Source organism: Fulmarus glacialis, unplaced genomic scaffold (assembly GCF_000690835.1).
Source record: "Fulmarus glacialis isolate BGI_N327 unplaced genomic scaffold, ASM69083v1 scaffold29450, whole genome shotgun sequence".
Lineage (NCBI taxonomy): Eukaryota > Metazoa > Chordata > Aves > Procellariiformes > Procellariidae > Fulmarus > Fulmarus glacialis.
The window spans coordinates 19,110-32,498 of NW_009190068.1; the positions used below are offsets into that span (position 1 = coordinate 19,110).

A 13,389-nucleotide genomic window follows, 5' to 3' on the forward strand; every position below is an offset into this window, starting at 1 on the left:
AAGCGAAGTCCAGCAGGCATTGTGAATCAGAGCCCTCAGTCACTGTGCAATAACAGAACCTGAAATGAGTCACAGCTTATGTTAGTATATGGGACAGGGAAATACAGTGGTTGAGGAGTGGGGTGAACATACTACAGCAAAACAAGATTTTTTTGGTCATAAATATGAGCACTTAAGTGTTCTAAATCACCTTCTGGTGTCTCCACTGATGGAGACTCCATAAAGGGAATCTGGAAAGATTGTTCTTCAGCATCTAAATGGACAACTAAGACAAGGTAGTGTGAATGCTCTCACCATGTAAGCCAGCCTAGTTCCTTTAAACAGACCTATACTCATGTATTATTTTTTCACAATTATATTTCATAGTACAATAGAAAGACCACCAGTGCTTCACAATCAGAAATTAGCATGACAACATTGTGATGCAGTAAATAAAGTACACCCTAATCAAGGATGTATTCCCACAGAAAGATGCAAAGAAGGGTGCCGGATAAACATTTGTAGTGCAATAACAAGTTTCTAATAGTAAATACATGCTGGATAGCTTGACACAGAAGCTCAAAAAGCTGATTTGGAACAACTAGACTGGTTTTGGCACTGATTCTCTTGTTTTTTCAGAGTACTACCATAGGCTTTTGTTAGTTTTGCTAATTACATTTAACCAAGTATTTTTATTTTGGTACTAACTAGTAAAGCTTGTCTAGTGTTAAACCAACATAGTAATTAAGTTCCGTGTAACTATTTACTTTCAGCTATATTACATGGGCATGAGAAAGTAAATCATCAACATGATTCCAGTAGGAATATTTTATTTAAAACATAGTGGGTTGTATTACCATTTGGTATAAATGGATACTGAAGACAATACAGCAATAGCAAATGCTGTGAAATTGAAGCATGGCATGCCAGAATCATCTGTGGGTGTAACACCTCATCTATCAGCAGAGTTTCCTGAAGGAAGCATTTGGCTTCCCTTGTCCTTTGTTCAGGATTTTGTTACACAAACTTCCTGGTCACATATATATGGCACAGCAAATTGAAATTATGCTGTGCAGCCACTAGAGTTTTTAAAAATATAATATATACTGTTTTCTTTTAGCCTGTGACTATTTTCATGCATATGATTGTTTTCCAGATGTCAGAAAAACACTGATTATAACTTTGATGTAGCAAGGCCATGCAACAGCCTTGTTGAAGTAGTTGTGTACTCTCTAAGTTTGTATAGGTGATGTGTCTTGTCAAGTTAGATGGCAGCAAATAGAACATTTAGGAAAGAAGCATAAGGCCAAATTCTGTCAGTTTAGTTAAAGTAGTTCTCCTGCTGTGACTGAGGGTAGGATTTGGTTCTAGGCTCACTTTGGTTCTGTGATTTGGTCTCTTGAAGAAATTGTTTTCATTATTTGCATGAGCCAGGTAGGGAGGGTATGGTATTGCTTCATGTAGACACATTGTTGTATACTTGTAAGCAAGTCATGTATAACATCTATTTATATAAACATGCATTGGCACAGAGGTGCCTTGTTGTCTAAAGGAGTATGATAAACCCATATGTTATTGTCTTCCTTTTTTCCCCTTCCAGATCAATGCAATCCGATCAATTGTTCCGAACAAAAGCAATAATGAGATAGTTCTGGTGTTGCAGCAGTTTGATAACAATGTAGACAAGGCTGTTCAAGCTTTCATGGATGGTGAGTACAGTGTACCTTTTTCACTAAGGCATGAGGGATTCAACTGCATGCTAAAGTATTCATTGTCTCTAGTGGCTCAAAATATATTCTGTTGTTCTGCAGCAATTCAGATGATTGTTACACTTAGAAAGTTCTTTTTTTTTATGATTGATCCTCCTGTCTGTGTCTTTGCTTCTTCACAGTACGAGTTTGACATGGCTGTTTATCTGTTCTACCTGACTTGGCCATTTTTTGGTGCCGTTCTTGTTGCAGACCTTTATTCTGCATGAAAGTTAATGCTCTTTAAAGTAAATATGTCAGAACATGATTCACTATTGAAGATACAGTAACTAATAAGAATTTGGGATAGTTCTGAAGCAGATAACCAGGCCTCTAAACCCCTGAACTTGATGCATACGTTGACATTCAAACCTCAATCTGAATTTTGCAAATAGCCTTGACATTTATAATGGCTGAACCAAGACTCCATTGAAAGTCCAAGCCATTCTAAATCTGGATCTGAGTTTGTATTTTGCATCATGAGACCATCTCTAATGAAAGGTCACTTGTATTTAAATAACACTTTTTTGATTAATATATAATGGCAAGTATTTTGAACTTTCACCAAAGTCTGTAAGAAGCCCTTTGCAGGAATAATAGCATACCAGGAGAAAATCCTCTCAAAATCGTTGTAGCTTGGGGCTGCTTAAAAGATGTTAGAAGTTCAGTGGTCTCATAAGCCCTCTATATCTCAAAAATGCCTCATAGTGTTGATCTGCCATCTCACCAAGTTGCTTATTTCATATCTATTTTACTTCAGAATAGTTTTGGATTTGGTTTGGATTAATTTACTAAAATGTATCGGCCAAGGAGCATCATGATGTACTAGGAATTACTTACCAATATGTAAAAAGCAGATGCAAGCAAACTGGACTAATTATAAATGCATCAGAATTCTTCCATCAGATCTATATGGTGGCTCTTGATTCAGGCTTCCGGACAGACAGTCAGGACTCTGATAGATGTATGGAAATTGGAGTTTGTGCACACACACATACAGAAAGGAAAATGTAATGCATCTAATTAACAATGATTTTGTTTTCCTGTAACGTATGTCCTGGGGGAAGTAGTGGAGGGTTGCTCCAGGATTATTCAGTAAGTTCTTTTCATTCAATTTATTTTGTCTTAAGTTACTATTACTTGCTTGTGATCTATGAGTTGTTTCCAATGGCTCCTCAAAAGGGGAAATGCTTTCATAGCCATGTGTCATCATCTGCTATGGGGAAGAAACAGGGCAAAAGCAAGCCTTGCAAGAGAGCAACAAAGTCTTGAAGAAAAGCCAAGCTGTTGTAACCTGAGTTCAAATGATCTTTGTTTGAACTTCACCAGTTTATGATCATTGTGCCTTGAGTTCAGAAGTCTTTGCAAGTGAGCATTTGAAAACAGCCAATATTTGTTTCTGTCTGGAAACAGCGTGAGAAAAGACATGTGTCCATTCAGCTGCCACTGTGGATGGAATGAATCTAGCACTTCAAGTATCTTTTCATGCGAATTGCAAAAATTGCTAAGATTGAAATACCACAATCGCAGAGAACTCATTGCCGCATGCAATGAAAAACGTGGGGACAGCAATGCTGAGTGAAAAGGCTGAGCACCTTCATTTAATGCTTCTCTCAGAGGTGCTGAATGCTGAATCAAGAAATGTTCAAATTTAGTTCCCTGAGATCAGCTCCTATCTTGCTTCGTATCTGGAGTAGCATATAGGTGATGTCTCTATTATGAATTTACTTCTATATGTGAAATTTGAGTTAAATAAAATAGTGGTTCAAATGTTTTATTTGCTATATTAGTGTTTACCTAATTAAGCATAATCAGAAAGTCTGTTCAGCTGCTTTGTAGATGTGTTCAAGAAAATACACTGGTGGGTTCAAATGAGGGCTTTGGGACTTGCACAGTTAGTGCATTTCCAACAGGAGGAAACTGGGGTTAGTTGGGTGAATCCCTTAAATAACCCTCACCGTGCATAGTATTCACAGGGAAGCTGAGGGAGGCAAAGCTAAGACAACACCAGCCAACACAAAAAGAGTGTTGGACGGTACTGTGAAAACAGTTAACAAAGCTGTCAAGTGAAATCGCATATTTTCAGCAGCACAGAGTAAAATGGGCAGCAAATGTCTGGGTTTATTTCTTCATACTGAAACATGGTGTCTGTCAAAAGATAGCATACCTTTAAGAGAGGGTATTGTGTTTATATATATGTAAGTATGTATGTGTATAACTAAATATAGATATATGTATAGTTATACACATAATAGAAGTTTTCTTAGCCTTCTGTCTGCATTGTCATGTGATCTAGGAAACAAAATATGGCTTTGATGGATTCCATACACATTTTTTTCACAATTTAACAAATCAGGCTTAGCATTGCTAGCAGGACATGTAATCTCTTCTAATGTGCGTGATAGACTTGCCAGATAATCTTGGATCTGGATTATTGTGATAGAAAAATAATTTTGGTACCATTGAACACCTCGCACGTCTTTGGCTGAATACAAGTTAACAACTCATGGTGGTCTGAAAACAGCATTAGTTCTTAATACTAATATCGTCAAGAGCTCACTGAAATGAGTGAGAGGAATGGTTGAGTATGAAACCTATTTGGAAAGGATAATAAGTGAATATTTATTAGAATTATGCAGTGATGGTAAAGTGATTCTTAAATTCAAGCAGAAGACTTTAACCTGGTTGCGATTAAAAGGATAATTGTAGCAGATACTGCCATAGTAGTTTGGATGATGATTCAGACTGCATGCTTACCATGAGCATCTATTTTCAGCTTTAGGGTCCAGGAGAACAAAATAATGATGTTAACAAGATGCAGAAGAGTTTTCTTCTAACATGGCAGCTGGCACTGGTCTGACCAAGGCTCTGCTTGCTTTGTTCCATCAATTTATCTGACCAACTCATTAGGGCTGGCAGACAGAATTTTTTTCTGTTTACTGTGTTTGTGTGATGCAGAATTTCCGCGGGAGTCCACGAAATTACTCTTTTGGATGCTAATTAAGTCTTCATTTTTATGTTCTTATGTCTTCTGAATATGACATAACACATAGGAAGTATATGATAAAAATGCCAAAAAATTTTTAAACTTTCAGAAGCTCTAGAGTCAGGGTGGACTATCTAGTTTACCCAGAGTTTATACTAGGATGCTGAGATGCTTCCCTTTTCAGGCAAGAACTTTGACTGTTGATTCTTCTGGGGCTTATGCTAGTCCTTTAAGTTAGGCACCCACTTAATAACTTTGTGGAACGAAGGCCATAAAAAGCACTAGTGCCAAGTAGCCCATCCACTGTACGTAGTGGGTACCCAAATAAAATGGGTAACTAAAAAGGAGAAAGACAGCAGTTCTCATTTTGTTCTCCCTGCATAAGAGAATTTGCAACAACAAATGGAAATGCTGCCCAGCTAGGAGAATAGAAACTGTTCTTGAACACACTTGTTCTTTTTCATAGCTGAACTTTTGTTGAAATGTTTTATCTTTCCTTTCTCTAGGCAGCGCAACTCAGGTTCTAAAGGAATGGAATATGACAGGGAAAAAGAAGGTAAGAACTTGCTCTTGAGAGTCAAAGATTCAGACCATTTATCAGCTGTCTGTAGTTGAATGTAGCACTTTTATTTTGGCCAGTACTTTGTCTGCCTTTGCTAACATAGGTGACTTCATTCACACCTGTAGTCAGAATAACTTGAAAGCAAATGTGTGTATTGTTTTTAATCCTGTTCATCTGTTGCTGTCCCTCCAGCGCAGTGTTCTGAGAGAATTTCTGGGAAAGCACATGTGTGTACATGTGTGTGGGAGCCAGACCTTGAACAAGTACAGAACAAATCCCAAAACAGCCCATGTGCAGTAACACTTTTAATAAGCAATTGTATCCTGGATAGTCACAGCCACTTATAGTGCTAGAGTTTTTGCTGCCAGGTGTAAAAATAACTTATGCATAGGAGTCATCCATTAGGAGTCGTGCATTAGTGACACTATCAAGTCAGATACTTCAACTATGTATTTGGGATATGATCTTCATGCTTACTTATCTCCAAGCCGGAGCTGTACCAGGAGGCTGCCCTGTGAGTCACTGTCATGGAGGCTCCTCTTTGTGGTTTGGAAAGCTACAGTAGCAGTGGCCAGCCTATGTCCTCTGTGATCACTTTCTACCTGATCGGAGTGATGCCTTAAGGGTTTGTCCATGTTACTGTGTGGATGTCCCCTGGATGGTTAGGAACCGCTTGTCCGAAGCGACTGCAAACATTTTGAGCAGCATCTTAGCAGAGGCTCTGTTACCATTTTGCAATGCAAGTATTTTGTGTGGAAGGAAGGGGAAAACCAGTTTGGGGCTTCAGGTTTTATTTGAAACGGTTTATGTATTCAGCTGAACAGATGCAATGTGTTTTATAGCACAGCATGGCCTGTAAATTGTATTACACTGATGTCACTTGTATGGCATTTTAAGAGCATGGACAATTTACTGATTATATTTTGAGCTTATATGAGTTGCACTGAGTGATGTTTCTGTTCTCACAATATTTCTCCATTTAGAACAATAGGAGAAAAAGAAGCAAATCTAAACAGCACCAAGGCAATAAAGATCCTAAAAACAAGAATGGTGGACCTGAGAAGGCAACTCAAGAGCCCCAGGGAATATATGACTGTCATCTGAATGGATGCTCTAAGGACAACTCTTGCAGTGGTTCTGCCATTCAGAAACTGGAAGCCGCTTCTCTTGAGAACAAAGGCTCAGGATTTGTAGAGTCAGCGCTGGTCTGTCCAGTAATCACAGGTCAGTTCATCTGGCACAAGACACCCTTTTAACTGGCAATAGCCAAGCCCCCATTTACATAAAGATCATGGTATTTTTATTGCCATGAAGTAGAATATAATGAAAAGAAGTTGGAGAGAGTGTTTGTGCAAAATAAAGCACATAGCTATTAAAGTCATGCAAGTAGATCTGTATCTGGACACAATTCACCTTGCAACATGTTTCCTCGCAAAATGTCTTTTTTTCTAGAGACAAAAGGATCAAACTATAATTAGAGGCCCAGCTGATAGAGAATATTACAGATATAAATACAGAAGAATGCAGGGTTAGAAAATGGTTAGAAAGCAGTATGAGCTTGTGGCATATTACAGGATTTCTTTATTGCCTAGTCCAGACTAGTCCATTTTTTTCTTTTTCCCATCTTCCCTGAATAGGCTAGTCGCAGTAGATCTCCACTGGCTTTCCCTAAAGGGAAGGGAGGGCCTTTGTGTTGAGGGAAGGCGGTCTGATAGCCTCTTAGTACACACACGTTTCTGCTAGCGTCTTAGATACTGATTCTGAAACTCTGGGGGACAGTAACACAGAAGGCTCTTCCCCACTGGGTTGTAGTAGATAGAGAGTTATCATTATAGCAATATCAATGAAACCAAACCTCCTCCTCTGGGGGAGAGGCTCTGTGAAAGCTTTTGCCTTCAAGTATCCTTTCATAAAGCTCATGTTTAATTGCTGTCAGTACTGGCTTTGGTACTGGTAATGGTTTTTCAGCTCTTTGCATTTCAAACTTCTGACAGCCCTAGATTGTTGCTGCTGTTAGTATTTTCTGCATTAAAAGAACTTTCCTTGAAATCCCTTCTTCCGTGGTTGCAAATGCAGCTCTCAAACTTCATTTTAAAGGAATGTGCCAAATGCATAACTGTCCTGAAATGAATTCTCTGCTGCTTCCAGATGACTTTGGTGGTGCCAACCTCTGGTCAATTAAATGAAAACTCTGCAACCTATAGCAGCCAAATAGATGAACTACTTATCAAGAAGTTTTGTCCTAAGAATTTGGTGCCTCGCAAAGGATCAGAGATACTCTTCCCGCCCTTGCTAAAGACTCCCACTTACTTTGGATAGAACATGCCATAAGCTAGAAAATTCTGCATTTCCATAATACTAAAAGCATTCTTGCCACTTACTCTGCAAGATGTAAACATTTGTAATATATTTATATGTCAAACTTCTTAGAGTTGCTTTTTTTGAAACAATACATGCATGAATAAAGATACATAGACTGAATTGTTCATGCATGTTCATGCAAGTTTTCTAGGGGGGTAACAGACCTGAATGCAAGAAGAGTACCCATGCTCTTAGTGATCTTTTTCTGTGGTATTGGGATTGAGTACTTTTTTTTTTTGCTCTTTGACATGATACAGTGTAGAGTTGTGCATGCCAAGGGCAAAAAGTATCTCAGAATTTTTCTTTGCTTTTACAAGTGACAAATGAGATTACCATAGCTTTACAATTTTTATAAACTTTTACACATATCCCCTGTTTCAAAGATGGGGAGAGAGGGAGAAAATAAAAGAAAAAGGCATAAAAGAAAGGAAAGGAAATGGAGAGAAAGGAAAACTTGAAACTTTAATATTCACGTTTCCCTTGCACAGTAAAATAAGTTCCTGACAATTTGCTTAATACAGAGAAGGAAAGAGTTTCTTCTTCACTTCCAGTTGCACTAGAATCCTTGTCTTTGCAGCCAGTATAATAGCTACTTTCTTAAGGTCAAAAGCCACCTATGTACATATTGTTAAATTTGTGCATGGAACTAAATAGAAGAGAAGGGTGATCGGGACCCCTCAGGGGCCAGCAGCTGTGCCCTTGTGGTTTTTGAGCAAGTCACACAGACTGCTCTAAAGCAGTTTGAAATGCTGAAGTGAGTCCAAAGTGCACCCATTTCATATTGCTCCCTCTTGTGTGGTAATCTCCTTTGTTTTGTCCTTGTCTGGCTTGTTTGTTTTGGTTCCTTCCCTATCAAATTAATGTTACTGTAGTCATTTGCCCGTCACCTTCAGACAGCTCACAGCTTAGAAGGATCACAGTCAGGTGTCTGCTGACAGTCTCTTATGCTTTTCTCCCCATGAGGAACATAGATTGAAGCTTTGCTTATACCGGCGCACAGTCTGTGAGATTACGTCTTTTAGAGCCATAAAATCCTGGGTGTTTGGAAGGGGCTTCAGGGACCAGAAAGAAAAGCTGGTGTTTCTCCATAATGTGTCCCATGCTAGAAAATTATAGGGGAGAACATGTGGCTATTACTTTTAGTTCAGATCTGCTTATTTCTTGCCATTATTCCATCTTTCTTTTTCTGAGAAGTCTTTAGCTGTTGCTTTTTTGTGTGATGGTTTCCCACAGGGAATCAAGACCTGCTAGAGAAAATGAAGCACAGAATTCAAGGCTGTGGAAAGCCAAATTGCCTTATCATGGAGGGCCTTAGGGAGCATTTCACTTAACTATGAGTCAGTTCAGGGGCTCTCCCTCTCAATATCTTGAAGGGGAAAAGGCCCCCAGTAAGCCAGATTACTTCAAAACGATGACCAGAACAAACCCTCCAACTGTCCTTCTTAGAGTCCTTGGCAACACAGGATCTGAAGGACTTAGAGCTACCCTTTCTGTGCATGCCCTTGTAAAGAAGGAGCATGAATGCACTGAAAGGATATTTAATGCTGCCTTGCCATGCTATTACTTTTGCGGGGACTTGGGTAAAATTAGATACAAATCAGATACTGATCTCTTTCCTACTTTTTTAAATTGTTTTTCATGTAGGATGATTTTTAGTGAATCCTTCAAACTTCCTGTTTGTATCTAAAGGGAGGTTTTTTTCTTCTTTCAGCCAAAGAATCCATTGAGGTTCACTTTATTTAAAAGGTTTTGAATGGCAAGCTGTTATAAAAAGATAAACCACTCATTTCGAAGATGGCATCTCAGCAGATTTCAAAGCAAGTTTATTTGGGCTGCTGCCATTACTGGCAGGTCTGGTAATACTTGACTGTTAATACAGCAGGGATCACACATTAGACTAGTGCTGAAGATCCAAGCCACCACGTACTGAATCCTGCAACAGTTTACTTGTAGCTACTATTACCCAAACTTTTGACTTCTCTTTCAAGTATTTGAGAGAGACTTTGTCCCTAGGTTTTGTTATACATGTTTCTTAGCTGGCCCAAGTCCTCAGAGATTTGATGCACACTTTCTCAATCTATTTTTAATTGTGTTGATTGTCCTCAGTCAAATTTGAAAGTTCAGTTGCAGCATACTAAGATATTGTTTGCTAGGCTATGTTGGTCATCTGGCTGCTGGGTTTCAAAGTAGCTTGTGTGTCATTTTGGAAGAAACAGTGTCAAAGTATATTGCAGACAAAAGATGATTAAAAAGTTTTTAGAGTATTACCATTGTTCTAGATGACTTTCTTTAGGCAGAAAGCTGTCAGTTTGTCATTTGTCTTGACAAGTATACCAAAGCTGCTAATTAAATGCAGTAAATAAAAATTTTGCACTTTAACAACAAATTTCAAAAGAGCTAATCTTGGGGACAGAACCCAATAGCCCTGGCCTTTCTCTATAGCTTAGCTGATAGACTGCTTGTTTCTAACTATCTGTTGGAGTTATTTAACAAAGCCAGCCTCAACTGACAGTAGAAAGAACATTCTTTATAAATCAAAGCTGTCTGCATTAGTGTGAGATGCAGCCAGGGTTGTGCGAGGCTAATGGCAGTTATCTCAGAACAGAGTTCCTGGCTATGTGTGACTGGTATGTTGCATTGAACCTTTGATCTGTTCAGAGCGCTGCATAGCTGGTGTTTCTTGCTTTCACGGATACACAGGTTTCTTCAGCTACTTTAGATATTTTCTTACATACTATTTTATGTAAGATACTTTTTCTGTTTGCAGGCTCACCTTTTAAAGCCCATAAACAAAAGCTGTTTTAGAAATGTGGGCACTGGTGTTCCTCCTTGTTCCTCTGGTGTTATGTGACTGCCATGGAAACATACCAAGATGTACTTTATACCCACCGTATATATATATACCACCGTATATATACCACTTTATACCCAGCCAGGGCACAAAGAAGTCACTAGTTGATATTCTGGAGCTGTCCAGGTGGTATCCCTCAGTCCCAACGGTGTTAATCCCACTCTGTGGGCTATAATCCAGCTATTAATCTGACAAGCCCTTTTTCTCCAGACAGCACACAACATCAGCTGAATAAAGTGATGCATAAAGAGCATCTTCAGAACGAACTATCATTCATTCATCAAAGTGAGTACAAAGATTAGAAAAATCAGTTAACACAACAAATCATTTTCTATGCATGTTTCCTTAACTAAAATTCACAGTGGCATAATAGCTGGCCTTGCCTGTCAGTTTACATAGCCATTCTTTGGCTGCTTGTCCCTCTGTCGTGATGCTGATATCTTGAATCCCTTTGGAGTCTTGGAAAGAGTAAACCAGCTCATCTTGTGGCAGTCAAACAGGCTCAGGCATTGTTATCTTATCCCGCTGAAGCTGTTGAACCCAGGAGCCTAATCTTTGACATTGTTTCATTTCCTGCTTGGTCCCTCTTAGCAGCTGCTTTTGATAGAAATCTGTAGTCAGGCAAGGTAAGTATTTCAGGTAGGAATGTTTAATCAGTGCTTTTAAAATGCTGATTAAATGTTGAACATTTTTTGTGTGAGATATATAGATAGATATAGATACCTATCTATCTATCTCTCAATATTGAAGTCTCATGATTTCCATAGCAGACTTCACCTCTAGTTCTGTTCTCTAATATTTGGGCAAAGATTACAATTGGTAGTATGCTTTCTATGTTATGAGGTATTTTTTCAGATCAGCATGGAAGAGTTGATTTTTTTTTTTAATAGGTTTTTCTTTTTAGACTGTTGAAACATAGATGTGTTCAGATTAGTGTTTAATAACCAAAACCATTTTGTTTCTGTTCTGTCATTGCTTTCTGAGGTTCTGTAGAATGCATGCCAGTGGTGAGAAAAGAAAAAAAGAAAAAAAACCTTGATTTTTTTTTTTTCCCAGTGTATAAACATAATATCACTCAGACTCAACAATAAGTCTTCATATCTTTCTTAATCTTATAACACCCTGTTTTCTACCTTAATGTTTTCTTGCAGACAAAGAACGAGAACACCAGAGAGTATCTGTGGAATTAAACCCAAAGACTATGAATGGAGTAGAACAGCATGAGTCTCTTCAGTCATCAGTTCAACTCCAGTGTAACCTAGGCAGGCCAAAGTCAAAATCTTCCTCAATTAAATCATCCAGTGCTACAACCCAACTTGAAACAAAGACAGATGATTCAGTCAAAAAAAGAGGTAAACTGACTTCCTGGTTGCTGTGTGCTGAGGTGATCAGACAGCTGAGGCCTCTAGGGGAAAAAAAAAAAGCACATACGTGTTGGAGATGTGTTGGAAAGAATCATGTTCAGCATAACAAAAATAAGTAGAACAACTTATGGTCTATTTAACATTATCTTAAATTAAATTTAAAATAAATACTTTGAACTAATAGTTCTGTTTTAACATTTATTTGATTTCGGGAACTAATTTGAGCAAACATGTTTAGAAACTGAAGAGCACCACGGAAGGACTATGGAAAAGTTGGATTTATGGACTTCAATAGGATAAATAGGATAACCACTTCATCCTAATCTGGGCAAATAACACGTTGAACTATTCCTGCTCCTTCATTGAGAAAAGCCAAAACCAGCCTTCTGACTTTTGTGCAATTTTTGTTTTCTGTTTTAGGGCCGAACATCGAAAAATCAGTAAAAGACTTGCAGCGCTGCACTGTTTCTCTAACCAGATATCGTATGATGATCAAAGAGGAAGTGGATAATTCAGTGAAGAAGATCAAAGCTGCTTTTGCAGAATTACACAGCTGGTAGGTAAATCTTGAGAGATCCATCCACCTGAGAAAAGAGGGGCTAATCAGGCCACTGGCATTGGTGGGGAGGGGTCACTTACACCCTGTTTGTTTGCAGCATATCGTTTCATCAAAAAAAAATACGTGGTGCCATTAAGTAACTCTTCACCAACCAGGAAGTAATATATGCATAAGTGTATGTTTACATACATACATAAAGATAAAGGGGAACAAAACTACAGTTCTTTGGAAAAAATCTTACTATGGTAGTTTTTTTTTTTCCTAAGTGATCCATCTTGACCTAATTCTTTTGTATCAAGTTCAGTGGCAGCATATCTGAGCAAATGAAAGCTTTTTCGAAAATCCTGTCTATGGGGGTTTTCTGAAGTCTCTTTTACCTTCTCTAAATCTCTTCTTTTTATGCTGCTGCTTTGATCTGATCTTCTTCGGCAGCCAGTCCTTTACTGTCTCTTCATTTCCCATCATCTTTGCTTCTTTTCCCACCATTCTTTTTTTTTTTTTCTTTCCCTCATAGTTTCTTCTAAATTTCCCATCCATCACTTCATTTCCAGTTCTCATCTCTAGTTCATTCTTCTTCCTCATTCTTTTATCTCCTCCTTTTTTCTAAATTTTTTCCATTATAATTTTGGCTATTCCTGATCTTAGCATATATGTCTATGCCCTTTGAAAATTTGTAGCAGAAATAATTGTTTTAGTAGCAAGTTGCATATTTTGTATATACTTGGCATGGAAAAGTATTTTCTGGGTTGAGTTTTACTTGGCCTTTTGTTAAGCATAGATGCCATATAAAACCTGTGTATTATACAGTGTTGGAGTAAACAGAAAAAATCGTATTAAAATGTACAAGATTCGGTTACAAATCACAAAAGAGTAAAAAAAACCTTTCACCCTTAATTGTCCACAATATTTGTCAGTATATTTATGAACATTTCTTATGAAAGTGCTGTAGTATTGGCAGAAGTTTGTTAACTCTGGACTT

The 13,389-nt window shown here is 38.1% G+C and overlaps 1 protein-coding gene across 5 annotated transcripts in view; it reads left to right on the plus strand.

Annotated features, from left to right (window-relative positions):
* Positions 1–1,585: 1,585 nt before the first annotated feature.
* The window catches only part of SPATS2L (spermatogenesis associated, serine-rich 2-like), a 33,763-nt gene continuing 21,959 nt past the window's right edge, over positions 1,586–13,389 (plus strand). The window contains exons 1-6 of one of the 5 annotated variants that reach the window (XM_009584408.1): positions 1,592–1,688; positions 5,220–5,269; positions 6,259–6,499; positions 7,063–7,080; positions 11,651–11,839; positions 12,272–12,407. In XM_009584408.1, coding sequence (XP_009582703.1) covers positions 1,682–1,688; positions 5,220–5,269; positions 6,259–6,499; positions 7,063–7,080; positions 11,651–11,839; positions 12,272–12,407 — 641 coding nt within the window. In that variant the 5' untranslated portion in view covers positions 1,592–1,681. Of the gene's footprint in view, positions 1,689–5,219; positions 5,270–6,258; positions 6,500–7,062; positions 7,081–8,159; positions 8,169–8,545; positions 8,561–11,638; positions 11,840–12,271; positions 12,408–13,389 lie in introns of all 5 variants that reach the window. The other 4 variants (XM_009584416.1, XM_009584424.1, XM_009584401.1 and 1 more) reach the window with 4 other exon arrangements.